Source organism: Podarcis gaigeae, assembly GCF_964106915.1.
Source record: "Podarcis gaigeae genome assembly, chromosome: 6".
Lineage (NCBI taxonomy): Eukaryota > Metazoa > Chordata > Lepidosauria > Squamata > Lacertidae > Podarcis > Podarcis gaigeae.
Window position 1 is genome coordinate 27,172,948 of NC_139682.1, and position 26,830 is coordinate 27,199,777.

General features: G+C 41.9%; 1 protein-coding gene across 13 annotated transcripts in view; it reads right to left on the reverse strand.

The window, feature by feature from the left end:
- Positions 1 to 302: 302 nt before the first annotated feature.
- The window catches only part of SGK2 (serum/glucocorticoid regulated kinase 2), a 477,666-nt gene continuing 451,138 nt past the window's right edge, over positions 303 to 26,830 (reverse strand). For 6 of the 13 annotated variants that reach the window (XM_083746295.1, XM_083746294.1, XM_083746290.1 and 3 more), the window contains 13 exons: positions 17,662 to 17,731; positions 16,166 to 16,220; positions 15,865 to 15,914; positions 13,719 to 13,776; positions 12,845 to 12,928; positions 11,539 to 11,670; positions 10,537 to 10,649; positions 9,728 to 9,764; positions 9,468 to 9,554; positions 7,024 to 7,119; positions 5,634 to 5,789; positions 3,794 to 3,883; positions 303 to 2,712 (listed from right to left, as the gene is read on the reverse strand). In XM_083746295.1, the coding sequence (XP_083602421.1) occupies positions 2,560 to 2,712; positions 3,794 to 3,883; positions 5,634 to 5,789; positions 7,024 to 7,119; positions 9,468 to 9,554; positions 9,728 to 9,764; positions 10,537 to 10,649; positions 11,539 to 11,670; positions 12,845 to 12,928; positions 13,719 to 13,776; positions 15,865 to 15,914; positions 16,166 to 16,220; positions 17,662 to 17,731 (1,181 nt within the window). In that variant the 3' untranslated portion in view covers positions 303 to 2,559. The other 7 variants (XR_014566083.1, XR_014566082.1, XR_014566084.1 and 4 more) reach the window with 7 other exon arrangements.

Below are 26,830 nucleotides of genomic sequence, written 5' to 3' on the forward strand. Positions count from 1 at the left end.
CCAGAATATCCTTTCTGAGGGCAGCTTTAGTTTTCATTAGTTGCATTTTGCTGGTTAACTAACCTGTGAAAATGATTATCACTAGTAACAATTCTGCTTCCCTACTTGTATATTTATTTATTGGTAAGTTTGTCAGATGTGTGCTCCTAAGGGTTTCATCGGGTATCATTAAGAGTGAAAGGGAAGCGATGTTTGCTTCCATACAATGATGCAAATATTATTTTGCAGCTGTTAAAGAAAAAGCAGATACATCACATTAGAAAGGCAAGACTATGCTTACTAAAACAAGCAATGTGCTTCAATTTGTAGAATACCAAAAAAGTTTATTAAGTGCTTTGCTGAGACTCCCAGAAATATTAATTAAGTCTGTGAGCAGGGGCTGGAATTCCAGTGTAGGGAAAGGTAACTTAGCTAGGCTGATGTGTACACAGTTAAATGGTGAGTATTAAGGAACCTTGTTGTTCCCTTTACTGTCTGGTTTGCATTTAGTACTTAAGATCTTGGACAGATATTAAAAAGGACAGAAAAATATGGTTACTTTTTACACAGCCACCTAAACATTACCATAAAAAACACCCACTGTGTTTTTTATCAGTCATGCAACAGTTTGCTTTAAAATATATTATTTTATTTATTAAACTCTTAAATATTCAACAAAATAAAAACTGGGGTTAGGAAGAGAACATAAGAGAAAATGCAAGGATCGTTCAACATGATTATGGAGTTATATCAGCATATCCACGACACTCAAAGAGGAGCAGCCATGCAAGCTCTATTATATTTTCCCCCACCATAGCCTTGACAACAAACGCAAGCAAGCAAGCAAAAAGAAAATCCCACAGCAAGCTTGGACACTAGACACATTTCTTAACACATATCTAAACATCCATAGTGTCTAAAAATTAAAATGCACAGAGATGGTGGATGCTTTTCAAGCTAAACATGGACATAGTGTTTTGTTTTTAAAGGCAGGTGTTTAAGAGGTACAAAGGCACCAAAACTGGCAGTTATTTCTGTAGTATATATTATCACAGTTGAATCCTCCACACCCCAAGTTTGCACCTTGATCCTTGTGCTGTTTTAAACAGCAAAATAAAAATTATCATTCTGTATTATTTCAGGTTGACAATGACATTCACACTTGTGCTTATATGTATACTGGCAGCCCATTCTAGTCACCTCAACACATCCCACCTTCATAATTCATCAGGGTGGATGTGTTTTACCTTTAGCTGGTAGCAGGGGAAATTTATTTCCAGAATCAGCCTGCTTTGTTACTTAATCCAATACCTATATATCCATGTTTTGTAGGAAGATCCCTTACCAGCATAAGAAGAATATATAATTTTAAATGATTTTGACTAAGAGATCAATGATTAACGGGTTCCATAGAAACATCCTGGGACAGGTAACAATTTTGTATAAAATGAGGGTAATGACACTACTCCCTGTGGCAGCTATAGTTGCACCAGCTCTCAGTTTTGTAAATAAAAGATCACACATTGGTACAATTCATCTCTGCTCAGGAGTTCTTAATAGGCAGGTCTTTTAAAAAACAGACCTATATTTTTCCTTACTTTATCTTCGTAAAAAGAAAATCCATTGGCTGTTCTCTATCTATGCAGTAAAGAGGTAGTTATGACCAGATGCTTATCACTACACACCTTCCAGATAAAAGGGGGAAATAAATACAATTGCTAAAAATGTAAGCAGTGTGCTATCAACATTTCCAAGTTAAAATCACAAATCACTATATTTAGCACAGGTGTGGTGCGATAGAGCTGCTCCCATCAGTGCCATTTAGCTGGAGAGCAATGCTTTCAGCTGTGAAAAGAAACACTCATGCAAATTGTAGGTGGCATCACCTGTGGTTCATAATACTGAAAGGAAAAAAAGAAAAAGAAAGCTCCAGAGGCAATCAATTTGGAAATACACAGTTCTGTGCAAAAGCTGTAAAAGGACCAGCTACAAGGAATTGGGGAGGGGATTCCTGGATTCTCTTCCAAAGGTCTTTTCTAAGAATCCCCTGTAGCAGCCAATGTTGTTGGACTACAACTCCCATCATCCCCTGCTCGCATGTCCAAAGCTTGGAGATAATGGGAACTGTAGTCCAACAACGTATGAACTACATTGGCTACTCCCTAAGAGTATGTAGCCAGAACATGGACCCAATTGAGGTGAACCACAAACTAAGGTGACAAAATATTTGAGCAGGTAGTGTACCTACTATAAACCCACTGAGCCCAGAACAGCTGGTTATCCAGAATACCTTGGGTGGCAATTCAAACAGGTTAGCCTGCATTCTCATAAGAGGACATCAATTTTGGCACAAGATTGTATCATTAAATGTGTTCAAGTTTGTACAAATAAAACGATTCTATTTAGAATAATCAATATTTCCTCCTTTAGAGGAGCATTCACATTATGAGGTCTTATATGTCATGGAAGGAAAGCTTGGTTCTGTTCCAGTTAGAAGATTAGTCAGAGGGTAGTGGCTTCCTCTCTGTTTAAATGGAGAACAAAAACTGGGTTTCTCAAGCTTTGTTGACATAGGTTGCTTTAGTCTTCATCATTTGGTGCATAAGAAAATCCCAAAAAAGCATCTGTTGCACTGCAACTACTGGTAGCAAAGTCGGGGGTACGGATGATGGAGCTGGAGACCGCTTCCTGAGTAAATTCTGGGTCAAAATGCCGTAGATCAGCAGGACCAGCCTTGAAAAGGAACAGCAAGTTATTTTTTCTCTATTCTGCAAGCCTCAGCTTATGACAGCAATACTAATACTGTTTTTTATTATTATCAATGAGAGAGGAGATGGTAACATAGGAAGATCCCTGCTGGATCAGACCAAAGGCCTGTCAAGTCCAGCATTGTATTTTCCACTTTGGCCATCCAGATACCTGCTGAAAGCCCACAGACAGGACACGAGGGCAATTGTTATGTTATGTGAAGCCTGAGCAAACTATGGCTCTTCTAAACCAGAACTGGATACTATTTCCAACCCTGGTTGAGAGGCAAATGATATTATGCAACCCCAATGACCAACACATGGCTATGATGGTTGGACTTGGCCAGCATATTGCAAGCTTAGCTCCGATTCCTGCATCACAAGTGGTTGGACTAGATGGCCATTAGAATCCCCTCCAACTCTACAATCCTATGACGTCAGGAAGCTCCCTGACCAGTTATATCAGGCATGAGGAACCTGTGGCATTCCAGATGTTGTTGTTGCATGCCGGCTCCCCCTGGCCCCAATGAGCATGGCCAATGGACAAAGAGGGTGGGATTTATAGTCCAGCAACATCTGAAAAACCACAAGTTACCGTGCCTTGGATTGTATGATCTTGGGGAGAGGTGGAGGTTCTGCCCCAGAAATCCTAAAAGAAGATGGAGCAGGTGATCTCTTTAAGCATTTCTTAATGTTCCATCAGGATCCTCCCCCAACTGCGGAATTCCATCAGGCTCTAGGAAAGGGGAAGATGGGACAACAAGGGCTCTCCATTGGCTCCACTGAAAATACTAGCAACTCTTGGCTCATCGTATCCTAATTTGTTCCATTCAAGTTGGTTATTACAATAAGAAGCAGTGCCTGAACTTGCTACCTTTCTGCCCCATCCATTTTCCTCTTGTGTTTTTTTAGGCTGCAGGCTTGATGGCAAGGACTATCTTACCCCCTTGCTATCTGAAAGCTGCTCTAGAAGCCTTTTCTCCTGAAAAGTGGGATAAAAAAACAGTTTAAATTAAATAATGCCCAGTCTCTATTCATCATTACGAAGTAGAAAACTTTCCACTTACCACTTTAGGGTCAAATGGAGGTGTGATCCTCTTACTGTACAAGTCGTCCCAGTTTATTGGACTGAAGAACACGTGGTTCTTTATCTCAAGCTGTGAAGAAATTGAATGTCACTCCAGAGTAAGCAATAAATTCTTAGAACTTAGATGTTGGGCACATTCACTTGTATCTACTCACAAAAACCTGTACTGTACGTTTAAATTTCCATGCATCCCCCCCACCTCAAAAAAAACAGCACCACCATGGCCATCTCTCAGCTCATCTGAGATCTCTTAAGCATTTCCCTTCTGCAGAGCTCAGGTGAACACAACTTTCTGTAAACACAGTCAGCAATATGTATTTGCATGCATATAATTTCCAAAAACAGTACATTAATCAAGAGAAAGCAGCAGCACCGACATACAAAATCAAGCTACAATGTGGGCAAAGCAAGAAATGCATACGAAAATGTCGACATATTTTCAAGTTTCATAGTATGCAAGGAAAGCGATCACTAGCAGCCAATTACCGGTAAATACTGCTAACTATGAAAGTTAGCAGTAGCCCTCTGTACTGAATGTGTTGCCTACTCTGATCTTATCCCCATACTGCTTCTACTCGTCCTTGGGTTTCCCCAGACATCCTTTTTATGGTGCATTCATGATGATTTGTGCTCATGATGGTATCAGGGCAGTTATACATGGTCCTGCTTTCAAAAGCTTTGGTGTGTACATACTGGGTGGTATTCAGCTATTTCAGTTTTTACTCAGAGTAAACCCATTGAAATTACTGGGCATAGCTTAGCCATGTTCACTCATTTCAGTGAGTCTGCTGTAAGTAAAACTTAGTTGAATACCACTCACTGCTTCATTTTCAATCAGTGCATATCTCATAAATACCTGCTGTGGTATAAAATGTCCCCATGTTTTTGGTCCCACTTTTGTTGCACCAAAGTGCAATAGTGCCCTTCCAGATAGCAATAATAGGGTAGCATTGGCGGAACACTGCAAAACAACTAATATAGCAGAATGATATGTGAATGAGTCTGTATAAATCCACCACTAATATACCGTTATTGTGCCCATGGCATGTTGCAGAATACATCCACATCTTTAAAAAATACCAGTCTGGAGGAACCCTTGGAGTTATTATCACTGCTGCTAACAGGAATGGGAAAAGAATTTCAGTTCAGTTCACATTCAAAGGTGAACCTATTTCATTCACCCTTTCCAATGCACCCAAAGAATTCGCACTTCTACAAATTTTGCAGTGCAGTTCTCCAGTCAAAGAATGTGTGCAAAATATGCATATACTAGGGCAAAGCGTGCATAAAAATGCATATATTAAGGAAAACAAGATGCAAAATGCATTTTGGTTTGCAAAAATATTAGGAGAAATTCCATACAAATGTGTTGGGAGAAATTCATGCTAAAATGCCAATTAATTTTCATGATGCCTTTTTTTATGTAAACTGATGTGAAAGACTGAATTTAATGACGGAAAATGAGAAATTGAGAGAAACCAAGACTGACAGATTCACCCAGTGCTAGCTGCTAATATGAAACATTGATTACACAGCCGCAGCAGAGTCTCTAGTCCCCTAAAACATAGAAATGACATGGTCACACCTTAGGGGTTTTGCAATCAATGCAAGTCAGAAGGACAAAAATGAAGGAGGTGGAGACAACCTGACAAGAGAGCAGCAAAGATGACAGGGGACAGTGCAGATCAGCCAATAACTGACACAGAAAATGGGAAGCTGCAGGTGTTTCAACAGGTGTTGAAATATTGCTCTCTCAGGGAAGGATGAAATTCTTAGCAAAAACAAGGAATGAGTAATGGTGACTAGCGCTCTAAACGTACAAAGTCTGTCTTGGCTCCCAGCCTCTTCTTCTGATCTTTATGGAGAAGTCCCTGCAGGATATCACAAGCTGCTATGGTCTTGGTTCCTTGAATCTGAAGTGGCTTGTGCAGAATATTATCATACATCTGAGACACATCCCGGCTGTAAAACGGAGGCTGATAGGAGAGAAGTGGGAGGGGAGAAGAAGAAGAAGGAGAAAAGTCAAGTTGCATAAGCATGTATTGCAATATTGCAGAGACATCAAATTCATGCTAGTTGTTTTTTTCCCCTACAGTTCAACAGGAGAGCTAGGAAACGGAGGGGATAGTGCTTCTTAAATTTTTGTTTCATATACTACTGTGGAATGTTTCAGATAAATCCTCAGTTGCTTAGCAATGACTAAGCATGCAGTCCACAGCTTGCTCTGTTTTATTAACACAACCTCAGTCTAACCTACACTCAAGCAAAAGGTAGCAAACACAGCTGGGAATCAGATACTTATGGTTCATATATGGTGCACCAATTTGTGACACTGTTTGCAACAGGTTGCTACAAACACAAATCAACAGTCAGATACAGGGCAGTGTCAGCAGCTGCTGAATGATCAACTTTTGTACCCAAAACATAGCTATGCCTTGGCTATGCTTGTACTAAGCTAATTCCACTGGCACAGAGGAGTAAGGAGGAGTCAGGCTCGTGTCAATAGTGTAAGACTAGTGTAAGTTAGCATATGACAAACTTCTGCTGGATCAAAGTCCAGCGTTCTGTTCCCACAAGTGCCTAAGGGAAGCTTGCAAGGCTGACATGATTGCAATAGCCCTCTCTCACGTGTGATTCACAGCAAATGGTATGTAGAGGCAGGCATATTGCACCTATGGGGTCATGAAGAGTCGGACACGACTAAACAACAACAACATATTGCATCTGATACTGGAGGCAATGTAGCCACCATAACCAGTAGCCATCAGAAGCCTGTGAATTTGTCTAAGTCCCTTTTCAAGCTGTCCAAGTTGGTGACCATTGCCACACCTTGTGGTAGCAAATTCCGTATTCAAACTTTGTTGTTTCTGTGCTTCCTGTGTCTCCCCAACATTCAGCTTCATTGAATGTCTCTGGATTATAGCATTATTAAAGAGACCGGGGGTGGGGTGGAATGGGACTTCTTCCCGGAGAGCTGAAAGTGGCTTGAATGAGGGATCATTGTAAATGGGTATAAACACCTCTGCTTTTTGCATCTGGTTAAACAGGATGGCAGCTTTTTCTGTTGCTCCAAACCACCTGTAAAAGCCGTTTGTCCCACTGTTGCCTGTGGTCTAAATTGGCTTGCCCACAGCTTAGGATTCTCTTTCAAACCACTTTCAGCACTTGAACTGTTGCCTGCAAAAGCAACGTCAGTTTTTGAAAGCTCACCAAACCAAACAACATTTCGTAGAGAACAGCTCCAAGGCACCACCAGTCTACAGTTCTGTCATAGGGCTGTTTCTTCAGCACTTCTGGAGCCAAATACTGTGAAAGGACAAGAAGATTTAAAAACAGAGCACACCACCACGAAGTATCCCAGTAACTTTCCAGAAGCCACATAGGTAAGGTGGAAAAGGTAGAGGACCCCTCGATGGTTAAGTTGAGTCAAAGGCGTCTATGGGGTTGTGGCGCTCATCTCACTTTCAGACCAAAGGAGGCAGTGTTTATCCACAGACAGCTTTCCGGGTCATGTGGCCAGCAGGACTAAACTGCTTCTGGCGCAATGGGACACCGTGACGGAAGCCAGAGCACACGGAAACGCTGTTTACCTTCCCGTCGCAGCGGTACCTATTTATCTACTTGCACTGAGGTGCTTTTGAACTGCTAGGTTGGCAGGAGCTGGGACAGAGCAACGGGAGCTCACCCCATCACAGGGATTTGAACCGCCAACCTTCCGATCAGCAAACCAAAGAGGCTCAGTGGTTTAGACCACAGCGTCACATACCGTATTTTTTGCACCATAACACTCACTTTTTTCCTCCTAGAAAGTAAGGGGAAATGTCTGTGCGTGTTATGGAGCGAATGCCTGCGGGTGGTCGTGGGGATCTGCTGCAGTCGTGAGCAGAGGATCCATGGTTCCCCTTCCTTCCCTCCTCCGTGGTTACAAAGCATGGATCCACATGGATCCTCAGGATTTTTGCATTGGGCTACTCCAAACTCACTGTCAGATCACATGTCTGTGGCCACAGCATGAACCACAAAAATCATATATCCATTATTTTGTTTAGAATATTTTTTTCTTGTTTTCCTCCTCTAAAAACTACGTGCGTGTTATGGTCTGGTGCGTGTTATAAAGCGAAAAATACGGTATGTATCCTTGATTGGTAGCCCAGCAACATCTGGAGGATTCAAGCTTCTTTATGTGACAGACTGTTGCCTCGTGTTTTCAAATGAAAACATACAACTCCCACCATCCCTGTCCATTGGCCACGCTGGCCGGGTTTGATGGCAGGCCAACAACATTTGTAGGGCCACAAGTTCCCTACCCCTGTTATAAAGATTAGTGCTTCTAAATTCTTACTGGAGTAGGGGGTAGGGAGGAAAAAGGATAGGAGAAATTCAACCCATCCAGTTTCAAGTTAAGTTGAACAACCCTTTTTTTGTTTTTGCTGTGGCTTGTTAAAAGATTACCCAGCATGTTTTAAATGGGAGCATAGCCTCACACCTCCAATTCAGCCCTTAATTCATAGTTTTGACACTTTCAGTTCCTCCTAACAGAATTATAAGTTACTTCAGCTCATGATGTTCACTGTCCCTACAGAGTTCACACAACTGGCAGAGAAGAGAAGGGGACCAATTTGCAGCTTCATATTCAGTACTTTGACTGTTGTTTGTTTTAGATTTAGAGCAGGTGTCCTCTGTTAAGTTGTGGGTGAACATATCAGACGACACAGCGATTCTTCAAACAGCTCTTGTTTATTCACAGGCCAGAATAGAACTAAACTGAAGGGTTCAGCCAGCCTGCTTATATAGAGCTCCACTACAACAACACAGTGACCACTTTATGTAACTATCCAATCACTGAACGTCACTTTCAATCCCTTATTTGCATATGTGGACCTGAATGAAAACTATCTACAGTATCCCCCTGCTGGCCCAGGGTGAGAACTTCAGTACATAACATCTTCAACTTTTGGGGGCCAGGTAGCACATTAAGAAATGTAAGTAAGTGTCATGGGCACCACAGAATACCCATTTCACATATGGAAAAAGGGCAAACAATAAGCAAAACATCTACCCACACTCCAAAACAAACACAGATTTTTTTTAAAAAAACAGGCAGCAACCCCCAAACAAAAAGCACCTTCCAACAAACAGCCAACCAAAAAAAACCAAAAGCAGTCAAAACATCCTGCAACACCCCCCACAAAAAATTCAGGCAAAACAAATGGTCAAGCAGAAAACAGGCAAATGCATCTCCATATGGGTCCCATAAGAGCATGGGTATCTGGCTGTTGCTTGCATTTCATTTTCCATCAATCCTACTATCACTTATTCTAAAAAAGAAAAAAAGAACGAACACCTAACCTCAATGTAAAATAAATAAATCACAACTTGAGAGGGGCAGAGGGCTTTGGCAGGCACCAAGGGGTGTCTGATAGTACCACAATGCCCATGACCACTAGTTTCATGATCCCAGATGTAGAGTATTGCATTGTGTGTCACATGGCACAACAACATCAGTAGGGGCTACTCCGTGTAAGCCTACAGGACTAAAAAGCCTACTCAGCTGGCACAGTCCATTCTCAGTGGTGGTGCTCATTTCCTTGGAAAAGACAAAGCAGAGACAAAATCACCTATTGAAACATATAGACATGTTTTCATAATCATACCTCTGGGGTGCCGCAGAAAGTAGATGTTGTTTCCTCTGGCTCCATTCCTTCTTTGCAAAGTCCAAAATCAGTCAGTACAACATGGCCCTAAAAGAAAAAGGAGAAATATTGAGCTCCTTAGGAAGTTGTATTCCATCTTTTGCTACTTTTGCGTTCCTATTTGACTTGGTTGTCCCAGTTTAATTACAAAACTTTTCCTACCAACAAATAACAACTGAAGTAGATCACACAGTGATTTGCAAGGATCCGTAAATACATACCTGACAATCCAAGAGAATATTTTCAGGTTTCAAGTCCCTAAAGAAAGGAGGAAAGAGAATAAGGGAGGTAGGAATATGGTGATTAAAATCTGGTGGGATTTCAGAGAATCCTCCTATCCAGCTTCAAGTGCTTAGATGTATCTGTTAAAAGAATTACATCATGCAGATTCCAAAAAGTCTCCAGAGTTACCTTTCACATACCAATGAAATGGTTTTCTTATACACTTAACTTTATTTTCTAGCGTTCCTAGATCATCTGTTCATTGGCACAATGTTTGGTCATTATGCCACACTTTGTAGTGCAGACATCCTGCTACTCTTCTAACCTTGAAGGGGCCGATAAAAAAAGTGATGGAAAATTGCACTGCTGTGTAAGACTCCAGCTCCCATCAGCCCATGCCAACATGGCCAGTTGCCAGGAATAATGGGAGCTGTAGTCCAACAACAGGAGGGGTATAGGTTTCCCACCCCCCTGTTAAGTGGCTCTGGGGTGGGAAAGAAACACATTAGTACAAACAGGGAATGGTTAGTGATATGGAGGATTGCCTCTTGACCGCTACTAATCTAGTTCATCAACTCTTTAGTGGCCGAGGTGGGGTGGGTGAGGAGGTTGACATTCCAAACTATTCTTTTTTTTAAAAAAAGAAAAGTTAAAATTTTATCTTCTTTAAAGGCAACACTATTCTGGAAAAAAACACACTCCAACCTTAATGTATCACAGCAGCAGCGGCATTATTGAAATTGCTTCCTATGAAACATCTTAATATATCTTACTAAAGCTACTTGCTGTTATTGCAAAAATACTGTACCGGTAGATGATGTTCAGTGAATGGAGGTAGCCCACCGCACTGGCCATTTCAGCTGCATAGAATCGGGCTCGAGGTTCACAGAAGCAACGTTCTCTTTGCAAATGGAAGAAGAGCTATGAACCAAGATGGGAGAATTTGAGGCTGGAGAAAACTTATTCCGTAAGTACCTCTATGCCTGAATCAAGAGACTTAACAGGTTGCTTAAAAGAGGGTTTTGGATTAGACACACTTTCCTCAGAAAACAGCTTCATTATTCCACACTCATGGAATACCGAGTATTCAGTATTCAACCCGATGCCCTATTCCTCGGCTACTTCAGGAACACAGCAACCTGGTGCCCTCCAGATGTTTTGAACCACAACTCTTCCCATCAGAGATGCGGTACAAGACATCTGGATGCACTGGGCTAATTATGTAGCTTATATAAATTATGTAATTAATTACATACATTATGTTGTCTTTATGTTGTTCTACACCATTCATTTCAGTGCAAATGGGGGGGGGGGAGAATGCAATCAGTGATGTATCATTTGCAAGAACAACAATAAATATCGATCACATTCAGTAGACCAATTTCCATTCCTGATACGGGATGAATAAGTGACCACAAGCAATTTCTTCACCTGTTTCCATTTTCGTTGGAATTCTCTAACATCCCTCACTGTCCCTTTTCCCTTGTCTGTCATGTTTTGTTAAGATTGTAAGCCTGCCGGCAGGGACTGCCTTATTTTGATTGTTTGTAAGATGCTTTGGGAGATATTTTGGCTGAAGAGTGGTGTACAAATGGTCTAAATGAATGAATAAGTAAGTAGTCCTAAGTTTGAAAAAGTTGAAGACCACAGGGGTACAGCGTATTAAATATGATAACTAGAACTGAACATATGCCAAATCATTCAGAAGACTTTTAATATTGCACCTATTTACGTTGAAGGTAAAGCCCAGAATGATAGCACTGACAGAACCCAATGCTCTGCGTGATGCAAAAAACTGACACTCACTCACCTCTCCTCCGTTTACATAGTCCAGTACAAAGTATAGTTTCTCTTTGGTCTGGAAGGAATAGTGGAGCCCCACAAGGAAAGGATGTTTCACATTCTTCAGGAGCACATTGCGTTCTGCCATTATGTGATTTTGCTATGAAGAACCGAGACAGAGAGAGAGAGAAAGAGAGGGAGGGAGGGCTAAGTTCACAGATCAAGTTTTGTTTCGTTTCAAAATTAAATTCACTACAGTCACACACATATACATAAATGCCTTTAGCAAAGCCTAACAGGAACTTCAAGCGAAGGAGGAATTTTAAATGGATCTCTGGCATGGGAGGAAATGGTTACACCCCCTCCCTCCCCCCGAGCGAGAGCTGGGGTCCTAATTGGAGCCATGGATGGGATTTTCTGAAAATCTTGATGTTCAGCTTCTATACACCAATTTTATTTTTCTAATTCCCACCTTACTCTTTGATCTCAACAAGAAGAGAGGTGGTTGTTTTGCTGGCTCCAACAAAAATGCAAAATATTCTCGTATATTATTTGCATTATTATACATACATACAACAATGCATACAGCTGTATGAAAATGCTCATTATACTACAAGGGCTGACTCTCATGCATATTACAAGTATAATGTATGTATAATTTTGCATATAATTAGTCAGGCTTTAAAAAGAAAAATAAATGCATGGGTGCTCAGAAATAAGTGGAAGCTCAATGAAGCACAGTCAGATTGTGACTGCCAAATTTCTGTGTATAAACCCATTTGAAATGGATTCTTTTTCCATCCCTGAGACCCCCACAAGTGCAATTTATATAGTAAAAGAAATAAAGAAGAACAATTCATTCATCTACAATGGGCACATTTAGTGTTGTGTGCAGTTTGGCCCTCAGACCAATGTGATGCAGTTCACCAATGGCAGACCATGTTTTTTGGTTAGGATAGAGGCTGGATCTAGACACAAGCAAATACGTTTCAGGAAAACGCATTGTAACGCGTTGTAAACCTCGTAATGGGAAATAATGTTGCTGAAAGACAGAACTCCACAGCGCCATCTAGTGTCACAGTGTTATAATGCATTTTAAACACTATTTTTTTAAAGAATGTAGCTGACTCCAGGGAGATGGCAAGTATAAAATAGCTTTCAAAGCCCAGAAATTATTCACCTGAAGAGCTATTAAGAGTTGTGCTCCTGCAGATATAGACACAGATAGAATCTCTCACGCACACACAGAGAGGGGGGCACGATATACAGAGCATAGGGAGAGAGTAATAAAACTCATTTGTTGAAAGTGCAAGTAGATTCCTTTGAAATGATACCTCTTTTTTCTTGAGAATAGATTTCTTCTGCAGAACTTTCACAGCATAGAACCTCCCATCAGATTTGCGTTTTGCCAAAAGGACCTGAAGCGGGATTGAAAAACCGAGGGGGTAAAAGAAGTGTCCAGCTTTCATGTCCTTAACTAATTGGTCAGTGTTTTATGTTCACATTACAGTGGCATGCCAAGTTGGCAGCTGCACAATGTACGGGGCAGGGAGACTTTGCTTCCTCCATTGTGCCAATCCACAGGCCCCATTCCTAGGAACAATTTAGTGTTGGTGTTGGGGTGAATCGATGCATAACTGAACATCTTTTGGATTTCCAATAATCAAGAGCAGCAGCAGCTTATCACTAATTAATCCATTGCACACAGTAACTGCTCCCTACCTTAGGCACAAAAGTAAAATTGAAAAGAGAATGGCATTGAAACTTCTTAATACGACTTTCATTATTAAAATGGGCCCTTTAAAGGTACCACTGAGATGCTGTGAGAGAGCGTGTCAGGCTAAAACTTAGGGAGTTCTAGTTCAAATGCCTGCTAAGCCATGATGGTCACTTAACAGGATGGTTAAGAAGATAAAAATGGGGATTGGGTTCAGCACCCTGAGTCCCTTGAAGGATCTGTTCTCCAGATTGCATTCTAGCTCCTTACTTTAAGATGGCAAAAGGGAGCGGCAGACTAAAGAGCAGGAATAACAAATGGGGAGGGGAAGAATCACATTGTGGGTACAAATGCTAGAATTTAGGGCACCAGTTCAAAAGCACCAGAAGCCATGCATATGAAAGCAAAGTGGGAAAAGAAATGGGATGATGGTTGCCACGTGTCATTGACACAAGTAAATAAATAAAATTCTTGCAAACTAGGCTACTTACTTTTCCAAAACTACCTTTGCCAATTATCTTTAGGAAGTCAAAATCTGTTGGCTTGGCACTGTTAGGAAAAGGAAACAGAGTAAAATACACAAAGCTCTTTTCTTCAGTCAGCTAGATTCTCCCCACCGCAACCTTTCCTCAATTCTGTCATTCTGTCCTGGCAGATAAAGACCACAGCTAAGGTTTATTCAGAGTGGAGATTAATGGACCCAATTTAGTCATGTTCATTAATTTCAATAGGTCTATTCTGAGTAAACATCAGCTGACTACCACTACCATTCGTACAGATACTCACCTCTTCATAACCAGATAACCTGCTATTCTCTTGGATGATTGCTTGGCTAAGAGTTCAACTAGTGCATTTTTGTGGCTTAAGGTACATATTTAGGAAAACCAAGCAGAAAATAGGAGCAAAAGTTTCAGATACAAACACAGTGAAATAATCTCTCACATGGAAATGATAGAAAGGATATTTGGGTTAATGGCTATTGTATTAGGGATTATCTGTATACACAAACCTGAAGCCCTCTTTGCTTCTAAACTTGAGTACCAGGGCTGAGGAATCTGTGACCCTCTAGATGTGGTTGGACTCCAACTCCCATCAACCCTGAAAATTTGCCAGGCTGGCTGGCAGCTGGTGGGAGCTGGGAGCTAAACAACAGCTGAAGGGCTGCAGCTACCCACCCCTGCTGGAAATGCTAATTATTAGAAGTAGACGAGCATGAGGGATCGTAACATGGATCCAAAGCTGTCCTACTCCACACAAATCTGTTTCAGAGCTCCTAGAACTGTATCATCATCAACAACAACATTTCTATCTGGCTCTTCCTTCCAAACAAATCCAAAACAACACCAGGGATGGGCAGAATATAGATCTCTGGGTGATCCATAGTAGATCACCAAAGATTTTGGATTCCCAATTCTTTTAACAATAGGAGCTTTCCCCTAAATTAGTCCAATATAACAAAGAAATCTGAGGCTGGAGGAGATACCCAGAATGTGTGTGAAAGGCCCATCAGCTCAGCACTGCAAACAAATGTCTAGCCTAAAGTATACCCAGATGTGCCCTCTTCCTCAATTCTATATGCATCTCTGTCCCTTGTCTCTAAGCCACTGTTTTGTATTTCGGTCCAGCTAGTGGATCTTGGGGTTCTAGGGGAAAAGCAAAGCAGATGTTCTCAAGCTTGATGCCCACCCATCTTTGTAGGAGACAACTCACAGCCAGAGAACGAAGGAGCGACTGGGGATTTCACAAACCCAGGTTTCCCAAAGTATTAAAGCTGACCCACAATCTCTGCTCAAGAGTGTAGTTAGAGCTCTTTGTCTCTCCCCAGTAAAAGAAGATTGGCTTGTCTTGATGCTAAGGCTTTATATTTCATTGTTTGAGAGATGTATGTGCTGGGGTTACACAGCTTGTGGGGGTGGGCAACAGGAGGACAAATGCATTTTTAGGAGGATAAATAGATCACACAATTGTTGGGATAAGTGGGGATGTTTCCCTTGAGGCTGTGCTTTTGTTGCAGGAATGTCGTTGCAATAACCAACTGCGTTGGATTTTCTTCACAGAAACACAGATTTTTTTCCTTCACAGTTAGTACATCCATTGCTGTTGTGTGACTGCAATATAGTATGTCCCAAGCACCTACTGAGATAAGGGTTGTGACAAGAATAGTGATAACAAGCAACATACCCCATTCGATGCTGTTATGCAACCTTTATGAACAATATTGATTTGTTGCACACAATACAAATGTCTTAATTTGAGGAAGCACTTTTGTTTTAGTGACATTGCATTTTCCCAGCTCTCAAACTGCAATATGTCATTGCTAGAAATACGTGATCCCCCCCCCCCCAGATAACAGTGACACAGCTACCTGGAGTGCTGGTAGGAGTGGGGTTGCATGTATTTTGACCATATACTGGCTAGTTTCTGTGACGTCACCAACAAGGTACAATAAAACTCCCACCACTACCCTGTCTTGCCTACAATCCAACACTTTGCTTTTGCAAACAGAAGATGTATTCAGGAGCTCCAGACATCTCAGAAGAGCAAATTAAGGAAAGTGAAGTAGAGTTTCATTGCATTTCTTAACCTTGCAAAATGTGTTGACTTTTGCATGCACTTACTTGGGGTTAGTGCACTTACTTGGGGTTAGCAGAAGGTCCAAGGTTGATGTTGTCCGTTGGCGATGAAGGCTGAAAAATGACAGAAGTACAGAGCTGATGTTAGCTAAGACCGCCAGGGTTGAGCAACAGTGTGAGAGAAGGTGGAGCTTTCTGGTACAGTAAATACATACCAGCAAAGCCTACTGCAATGGATGAGGCTTTCCAGTCCCCCTCCCCACAGACACTCTTGGACAGGTAAGGAACTGAGCTTCTTAAAATTCTCCACCTTCATATTTGAACCTATCTAAATACATTTAAGAAAGAAGGTACCTGGACCTTACCTGGCTGTCAACTTGGCTTTTGGAACGGTCCATTAAGGTGGCAACCCTTTCAGCACTGTGAAAAACAAGACAACAGTCAGTTTCAGAGATGTGGAGAGCAGGGCAACTCTAGCCTCTGCCTCAACAGGGAGAGCCCTCAAGTCACAGATGTTATTCTAACTTAGAGGGATAAGTTGTCAGCCATAGGTGGAAAAATAACACCTGAGGGAGCTGTTTATTAAGTGTGTATTCTATCAAGCCCATAACTGAGATTTTATTATTACTGAATACAGATGATGTAACCCGCCCATCTGACTGGCAAGACAGTGCGTAGGCAGGTAGGGTCTCAGCCGGCATACCAGATGGACACAGAATTAACCCCTCTCCTGTCTCCATGCAAGACAGTAAGAAACAAAACCCTCAGCAGCAAAATAGTTATCTGTCCTCTTTCCTGCTTTTAGCACACAGTAGCTGGTACTGTAGATGTGATGTTTATGCATACTGTGCTATTTCTGATGCCATATCTCCATTCTAGGTGCCTTAATTAGGGGCCAAAGTCCACACAATGCCAGTGTCATTTTCAAAGTTTAAAAGCAGCCCCTGGGAGCTGGCAAAATTGAATCAAGGGGAAGGGTCCAACCCTTCTCCATCTGCAGCATTTTGCTGATCAAAGGCTACCTCCAAGTGGCAATTAGTCCCTCTTATTAGTTGGTGGGAGACAGACATTCATATTGTACATTCCTTTCCCCCCCCACCAAATAAGGAATATCAGCCAACAAAACCAGGTGACACAAACTGTAGCACATGAATATAAACAAAGTGAATATTCATCCCCCTTACTGATATGCTGATAGGAAGAACCAGTGGCGTAGCGTGGGTTGTCAGCACCCGGGGCAAGGCAAGTAATTTGCGCCCCCTAACCTGTGGATTTGTGCCCCCTAACCTGTGGATTTGCGCCCCCCTAACCCTAACCCCCAGATGTTGCGCCCGGTGCGGCCGGCCCCCCCTGCACCCCCCATGCTACGCCACTGGGAAAAACACTCTTGCTATTAAAGCCCCAGGGGAAATCCTGACCATCAAGCTTCCCCTTCTACCTAGCAGGAAAGTTACAAGACAAAACCTTTTGACATTTAATACTCTCTCCACCCCTCTCCACAAGAGATTGCGAGGCAGCCCAAACCCCTTCCCTTATTTTGTAAGTCCTACAGTTCCACAGAAGCCCCTTATTTCAAAGCATGCCGTGAATAGACATCACTGCTCAAAAGGATCTCATTTTGAAAACATCTCATTTAGCAGTGTTACTTACATCTGCATGAGTAAAAGCCTTCATCAGAAGCAGAGTTGAGCAACAAAGCCATACTGAGCAACAAGTCCCAGTTTGTGCAAGAGATGCTTCCCTCTGCCACACACCCCGTGCCAGCCAGCTCAATTCACTGCTTATTGCTTGTGGGAGATTATGATCAGGCTCAGCTTTAAAGCGACAGTGACCCCCCTAATAGAAAGAGCCTTATACTCACTAGGAACACAGTCTGGAACTGGAGGTCTTGATCGTCTGTTCTAACCTCTCTCGCCCGTGCTTTATGAGATCTACAGGAAAGGGAGGAGGAAAAAGTTAGCAAACTGTTCCACTGGCAGCAATCACAAGAAATACACACAGAGATACATTTGTTCTGAACTGACCTTGCCCTTCTCATGCATCCACCCACAAAACAAAATAAGCAAACTTTATTGGAGCTAGGGAAGAGACTCAGTTGCTGCAAAAGGAAGCTTCTAACCTTATTCGGGCAGGAGTGCAGAAGCAAAATTCGGAAACCAGCGAGTGATGTCCTGTAAACGACAGCCTCCCTTTCCAAGGATACTACCCGGGATTGTCCTGCCTTTCTGTGAGACACAGATCACAAGGCAGAGGAGCTGCCCCTTTGATACATCATACTTGGCACAAGCTCAGTCCCTCTCATTCAAAGCTTTCCAAGCATTTTACGAACATGCATTGCGCATCACAGCACAAGCACTATCCTCCTTTCTCAAAGGAGAATGCTGAAATGATTTGCCCAGGTCAGTGAGACATTCAGTAGACTTGTATAGATTTTGCTGCAATTGTTGTGGTTGTCCATTAAAGAGTAGTGAACAGAACTGGGCTGGCTTGTTTCGTTTTAGTGCATTAACACAACCTATTCACAGAAGCGAGGAAAGATCCTATGCAAGTTAAATTTACCTTAAGAGTGAAATTGACTGGACCAGAAGTTTCTTCCAGTCCAATCAAGAAGCCTCACCAGGATAACCTAAAGGAAGCCATCTAGTTAAGAAAACTCGCCTTTTCTTCTACAATCACAGTTCCTCCCGCCCTGCCGTTATAGCTGCAGTTATATTGACAATGCTGGATCAAGGCCAATGTCACAGAAGGAGGAAGAGAGAGAGAAAAACATAAAAGCAGGCTTTTAAAAATCCCTCCCCTCCTATGTGCAAATATGCAATGGACAATAAAGAACCTGAATGGTCACCAAACTGGATGACTTTAAAACTGAATTAAACAGATTTGTGGAGAATAAGGCTACTATTACTGGCCACTAGTCATTACTTCCACTATCAAAGGAGCATGCCTCTGGATTCCAGCTGCTGAGAAACATGAGTGAATGAGCGCTACTGCCCTTCTTTATTTTATAAAGTTCTCCCGTGTGATATTTGCCTGGTCTTTTATTTTGTCTCTCCCAATAAAGGACAGAACAGCGTCTCAGAATATTTAACTAGTGAAACCTACTGTGGAATTTGTTTTGCCCACATTTTGTCGTAATAAAGACAGCAATAAAATAAGACTGCTGGCCTGATGCCCTGAGAAAGGAGCATCAAAACAAACTTATTCAGAAGACAGTTTTGCTATGGGAAAAACACAAAGAAACCCATTGTACTTTGACTCAAGAGCTTGAAGAATTAAAAAAAGGGTTCTTCTACTCCAGCATTCTGCTTGTAGCAATAACCAGCAACATGCCCTGGAATTTCAGGCAAGGCATGATATAGTACCACACTCTATTTGCTCCCAGCAATAGTACACTGCAGCTAACCATGGAGGCCCCATTTGTCATTGACCATATTCAATGACAGAACTAGCTTGAACTTGAAGTGGGAGAACTTGAAGATATGTCTCCCAACAAATGGAGATAGGAAAATATGACACCTTTAAAAACCTAGTATTGTGTGTGCATCAATTCTCTGATCAATGGCACATAACGTATTCATGTTCTCTATCAATATGTACAGGCTGAGCATAAGTGAAGACAGGGGTGCCAACTTGAATAAAATATTGGAAGGGGGGCAGGTAAGCCCTGCCATGCATAATCAATCACAAGATGTGGTGGACACAAACCATTTGAATGGCAATGTCCATCAACTTGGGGGGAGTGGCCCCCTCAAATGTTTTATTGGGGGCCTCAAATGGACTTCGGCCCCTAGGAGTTGGCTCCTATGGGTGAAGATATAACTTAACTCCAAAAAAGGTCCTAAATGCATAGTTTCTCATTAGATTTTTAGGGGAACTGCCAACACTATCAAATTCCTTACAAAAAAGCCCTTCCCCCTTCTTTTTAAAGCAGACTGACATGGAAATGTGAAAATCTGAACTTAAGATTGGAAATGAGAAGCTGAGAGAAAGAAAAACTGACATATCCATACATCCCTACTTATTTGCAAGAAAGTATTTCAGTAGGAACAGAACATAATCAGACCGGTTACTTTCGTAACTTTAGCTTTTCACTTTCAGTTTAAAAGTTCATGTTTTGGGCATGGAGCCTCAACCACAGCTGATCTACTCTTGAATTTCCACCAGCAAAACTGAAGTTCTATCTAAATCTCAAGCACAGCTCATACATAAGAAAGCAGCTGATCCATCTTCATTTATTCAAGGCCAGGCTAACTCTACCATCGAGTATGAGTACGTGCTGTAAATAATGAGCCTCCTCCTCTGCAAGGAAGTGCTGGGTCAAGTGCAAAGAGATTGTTTAGAGAATCAGGATGAGATGTTTTGGAGGTGAAGAGGACAGCTTGACCCAAAGCTGCGTCAATCTCTTAAATTTCACTCCAGCTGCAACTTTACGGTGAAAAATTTCACATGGAGTCCCCTAAAGCTTCACTTTCCCAGACTGCTCTGGTCCACATCCATCTTTATTAGGATTCCATCCTGACTTGGATAAACTTCATGTTCATCACCAACTGTCCTCCTACAATGTAGCTGGGATCTAGCCTAGGGACAGGCAAATAAGTCATTTTCAGTTTCTCTCAACATCTCGTTTCTCTAATCTTAAACTGAGTTATGTACATTTCCACAGAAATTTGCCACGGTTAAAAGAAAATCACAAGAATGTCAACTTTTTTTTTTACTGTGAATCTCCCCTAATAAACACATTTTCACTAATATTAATGCATACTTTCCCATCTTGATCACTGAGATCCTTTCAAGTGGCACTACTTGCATTTCCCCACTCTTAATATTGGCGGAAAGAACCTCAGGGGAGTAAGCGATAGGCAGGAATCATTCTTTCATTGTTTTAGACATCTCCAAAAAAGATTCTGTCATTCAGACAGGACTCTGCAATGAGGAGTGGGAAAGGAGTGGGAGGAGAGTGGGAGTGAGTGAAGAGTGAGAAAGAAGAGTAGCCAAGGGTGAGTCTCCAGGGCAAAAGTGCACTAGAGGGATGTATTTGGCCCCTGGGCTCAAATCTCCCCACCCCTGTTCCCCACTGACTCTCACCATGGTTTGAGAGTCCTACCTGGAGATTCTGGGAATCAAACCTGGAATCATTTGCAAGCGACACATGTGCTCTATCCTGAACCGCAGAGCCCAGCCTTAGTGATCACGTGGGGTCCCCCAAACATTTTCAATTGGGAAATCTTTCTATGCAAATCACAGTAATCTCCACCGGAAAATTTACATTAGAGTGGTCTAATGTTGCAGGTTCATTTCACGTGCATTCAGTAAACCAAGCTGACAACTTTGAAATTGCCAAACTTGCCTAATACAGTGGTACCTCGGGTTACAGACGCTTCAGGTTACAGACGCTTCAGGTTACAGACTCCGCTAACCCAGAAATCGTACCTCAGGTTAAGAACTTTGTTTCAGGGTGAGAACAGAAATTGTGCTCCGGCGGCAGCAGGAGGCCCAATTAGCTAAAGTGGTGCTTCAGGTTAAGAACAGTTTCAGGTTAAGAATGGACTTCCAGAACGAATTAAGTTCTTAACCAGAGGTACCACTGTATTGCATTTGCAAATGGCATCCGTTCATTGTTCCTAAGAAGAGAAGAAGACTTTGGATTTGATATTCCGCTTTATCACTATCCAAAGGAGTCTCAAAGCGGCTAACATTATCCTTTCCCTTCCTCCCCCACAACAATAAAATTGTTAATAAATTAATGAAACACAAACTTCATAGAATCATATTAAATAAACACTGGGGGGGGGGGGTAGATTCCATTTGGGAAAATTTTTCTACCCCCAAATCCCTGAGCCTTCCTGTAAGTCAGCTAAAGTGCCCCAACATTTTAGCTTTTCATCATACGGAAAGTGCTCCCATCTCTTGATGTTGTTTGTCTTTTTCAATTCTACAGCCAAATGCAGCCACAGCAGATATTTTTCTGCAGACATTAGAATACTGGCTGTTTAATTTTCATTCCCCTCCTTACTCATCCCTAGCATGGAATCTATCTTTCCTTTGCTGCCAAACACCTTCTTGACATTTCCTTACTAACCATCATGATGACCCGAACAGCAATTTCCCAAGCAGTTACAGTTCAGATCCTATCAGTGTATACCTAAAGTTGGAAACACTGGTCCCAATAAGCCTCACTTTGCAGTTCAAATGCCCATGCCATTGTGCTGCCCTTTTCATTGACTGAAAAAAGGGAAGAAATCCCTCCAAGGATCAAGATACAGCTTAATATTTGTATATCAACATACACAGACCCCACTTTAACAGCTAGGGTTTCTCAAACCACACTTAAAACCAGCCCATTGATTCCAAGCTTATAATAAATCAATTGAGAAAAGAATCAGTTTACAATACAATTCCTACCTTACAAGAAAAAGGCAGCCTCAAAGTCTCATTCTGCAAGCTTCCCCGAACCCCCACCCCTCTCTTGCCCGATTATCATCCGCCTTACTGCATCATCTAACCTAGATTGTAAACTTCAAACACAGATCTCATCTGCAGCTTACCCAAGAAGCACTAACTTTCACTTCAAGATGACAAGCGCTGAGCTATTTTCTACTGCTACTCCAGAGGGAGAGCCGTACCTAGTCTGTTACAGCACATGCAAAAGGCTCTCACAAGTGCGAGCATTAATATATTTAAAAGTCAGAGTTAAATATTATGTCCAAAGCTCATGTTCTTGGAAAGGCATTTTTAAATATTAAGGGGTTGCCCACTGGCACCTAGATGCACACAACCAATGATATTGCTAGTGCTGTTGCCCAGTTTTCAGTAAGAGGATTCACAGCAGATTTTATTTTCTTTTTTTACACCAAGGTCACCTTCATAACTTCTAGGCACATATGTAGCCCAATTTCACCCTGGACTTTGTCTTCGCATAAACTAATACTGTACAAGCCTGCAGCTTAAGTTTGTCAGAACTGCCTGGTCCCTAATTATTTATTTATTTTTATTTTTATTTTAATTTTATTTTTTATTATTAATACCCTACCCATCTGTCTGGGTTTCCGCAGCCACTATGGGCGGCTCCCAACAGAATATTAAAAACATGATAAAACATTAAACATTAAAAACTTCCCTAAACAGGGATGCCTTCAGATGTCTTCTAAAAGTCAGATAGTTGTTTATTTCCTTGACATCTGATGGGAAGGCATTCCACAGGGTGGGCTCCACTACTGAGAAGGCTCTCTGCCTGCTTCCTTACTACTTACCTTTGCATTAGTCAGGAGGAGGAGGAAGCAGCAGCAGGTATTAAATTTGTATATCAACCTTCATCCAAAAATGAGTGGTTCACAACAGAAAAATACAAAATGAGAAGACACGCAGACCAAGGCAAGCCAGTATTAGAATTATCACACTTTTTTCCTAGCCGTGGGCTCCCAAAGCACTTAATAGTTAAAATCTACTGCAGCACAATGTAATGTGTTTGTGGGTGCCAGACACCCTAAATTCCTGGGTCCAGTAGTTGGTTAGAATTTAATCAAGCCAAAATTTAAAATAGAAGCCAGGACAGTTGGTGATGGGACATTAGGAAGACAAAGGTAATGAGCTGTTAGGAGAGCCAGATGGCAAGCAGGTGAGACCTTGGCTCAGATGTAGTGTTGAAGACAAAGCAGAGTTGGAAATAGAGTTTTAGAGTTTGCTGTGATATGACCTAGAGGGAAAAGGTTACACTCTGGTAAAGGCAGCAAGCTGAAAAAAGGGTCAGAGCACAATGGCTGATGTTTTGAATCCATGGCTGCAGCTATGGGAAAAGAAAGACCTTCTTGGATTGTTGTTGCTGTGAACACCTCCATCGTAGGCTCAGGTTGTATATAAGTGTAAATAAACTATATATCATATATCACTGTGCCTCATTTCCAAAAGATAACACAGACACTAGGTAAGAAGAAGAGTTTGGATTTGATATCCCACTTTATCACTACCCTAAGGAGTCTCAAAGCGGCTAACATTCTCCTTTCCCTTCCTCCCCCACAACAAACACTCTGTGAGGTGAGTGGGGCTGAGAGACTTCAGAGAAGTGCGACTAGCCCAAGGTCACCCAGCAGCTGCATGTGGAGGAGCGGAGACGCGAACCCGGTTCCCAGATTACGAGTCCACCACTCTTAATCACTACACCACACTGGTAAGCGCCTGAAACCCCAGGGTCTCGTTTCTCCTATAGCCACAGCCCTAGATTCAACAGAAGTTAACCATTGTGCTTTGACCCTCTCTGCAGCTTGCTATCGTTACCAGCCTGCAACCTCTTCCACCTCTAGACCACATCACGGCCAAATCTTAACTCTGCAACCACACCAACCTGCTCAACACCTGATGTCATATAGAATATGAGATCTGGGGCAGGTACAGTCAGCTGTAAAGAAACAATTGGAAGCTTAACGTATGCCCTAGATTGGTTTTTGAGGAGCAGGGTTTTCTGACAGAGCCGACAGTGAGCACCTTTCAAGTTGTCCCTTTGCAGATATGGTTCAAATTTAAACCACACCTGCAAATGCACAAAGTGGGGCTAAAGACAGTTCTACACCCCTGCAGAAAATCATGAACCGTCTGTATCTACACTCCAACATTTGACTCACTATTCGCCTTATCTTGAGCAAACTGGGATACAGTTAGAAATCCAGCAGTGACATATTTCCTATCACAATTTCAGCGCCATGCCTTGTTTCACTTGTTGAGGTTCCTTTGCCACTTGAAGTAGTTCATAAGCACGACTTATCCTCACCACAGAATTAAACAAGCTTACTTAGCTTGCATGTAAATCTTGCATGTAATATCTCCCACATCTCAATGCTTTCCTACATCACAGTCCTGTGGACCCTCCTGTCTGAATTATGCAAATAAATGGAATTAAATCTGTGCAGATGGCAACATTGCCAAATTGTAAATTAAATGTAAGAGTAAGGAACAGAGAAATAAGCACACACCTGTCAACCTGTCACAGCTTCTGTCAGGTGAGTGAACATCCTGGTTGAGTAAAGAAAACAAGCAAGTTGCTAGCTGCTTTCAAATAACCTGCAAGCCATTCTCTGTCAAGCTACCAAAAGCGGCTTTTCTAAAGCCACCAGTTGAGATTCCTGCATTGCAAGGGACTGGACTTGATGACCCTCAGGTGCTTTCCCAACACTACAATTCTATGAAATAATAAACATGGGGATTATTTCACTTCACTTTGATGTGTTTTATCCTTTGGAAGTTTTTATTTCAAGCTTTTCTTCTTAGCCACAAGGGTGTGAGATATGTTGAATATTCGCTTTGATGAAGTAAAATCAATGCAAATATTAATTTCCATTTTGCCTCACTGGAATTCCGCCTGGACCTCAGCATGCTCAGAGAAACTTGCAGCCTGTGTTGTTCTGCACAGCTCAAGGTCATGGCCTGGGGTGGGGTGAGTGGCAGAACCTGATTAACAACTGCTTCCTGTATGTAGCCCCAGGTGTAGAACTCGGCACTCACATCCTCTCTAGTCCCACCACACTGTTCAGCACAGTTGTGTCCATGTTCTGCACAGCATGGGATATAAATCCAATACATGCTCCTTGAAACTACTGGGAGAGGGCAGAAAAGGATTTTCTCATTGCCAGATTTGCATGCAAGCTAAGTAAGCTACGGCTTATTCGGATTATGAAGGGCCTCTAAATAATAATGGAAGGCGGCTAAATTTCAAGATTTCCACAAAAGAAAGTGTTTTCTGTTATGTGCAAAATACACACAGTGCTTGTTGCATCTCCCCTTCCATTTAGTAAGCACTAAACTGGGTATGTGTAACTGTTACTGCACGGTTGCACATTAAAATTTTAATATATGCAAGGTAAAGTAAATAAATCACTGTGTTTTTTCTTTTAAAGGGGATTTGTATGCAAATAGGTAATTGAGAGAGGAGGGGGTGATGCTGTTGTGATGCCGCTGTGTTGAGGCAGAGGTGTATGCCAAACCATCTAACATGACGATGCCCAAATCCAGGACACCATCTTGAAATCCTGCAGAAGTCATGTGACCTGCATGAGATTGTGGACCTGGGAAAAGTGCTTTTCCAAAATGGTCGCTGTGCTCTTGTGGGAAAAATGGGATGTCCCAATTTTACTGGGGCAGTTGATGGGTGTGGTATGCTAGAGGAAGGGATGGGTTTTAAAATTTTGTTTCTGTTCTTGTTTTTATTTGGTATTTTGTCTTCTCATTTTGTATTTTTATGTTATGAACCGCCCTGTGATCTTCAGATGAAGGGCAGTATACAAATTTAAAATAATAATAATAATAATAAATAAGTATTCCCACCATTGTGAAATCATTGGCTCCCTCCATGTGTGAGTGGTACATAAAACCAGTTAAAAGGCAACTACACTGGTTGCCAGCTTGCTTCTGGGCCCAATTCAAGGTACTCACATTAGGAGTTGAAGCCCTAAACAACTTCGGTCCCAAATATCTGAAAGGCTACCTATGAACCCACACACATTATAATAATGACAAAGCTGAACTGTGTCAGAAGTTCCAGTTACAGATAGGTAGCCGTGTTGGTCTGCCATAGTCAAAACAAAAAAAATTCCTTCCAGTAGCACCTTAAAGACCAACTAAGTCAGTTCTTGGTATGAGCTTTCGTGTGCATGCACACTTCTTCAGATACACTCACCGTGTATCTGAAGAAGTGTGCATGCACACGAAAGCTCATACCAAGAACTGACTTAGTTGGTCTTTAAGGTGCTACTGGAAGGAATTTTTTTGTTGTGTCAGAAGTGGTAGAGTAGGAACTGATTTGTGACTTCTTCTGATAATAGACAAAATTAGTAAGGTATTTGGGGAAATGGGCACTCCTATACAATGCAAGAAATTCATGGGGGTGGGAAACAAGGCTCCACCACTAAGTAGCAGGAAGATGGGACACCTCAAACTAGGTCAATTATACAATATTTTTGCGTAACAAACTGAGAAAGTTACAGAGTGAGGGACACTGTGCAAATTGCTCCCTCTCTGCATGAATATGAGAAAAATTGCTTGTT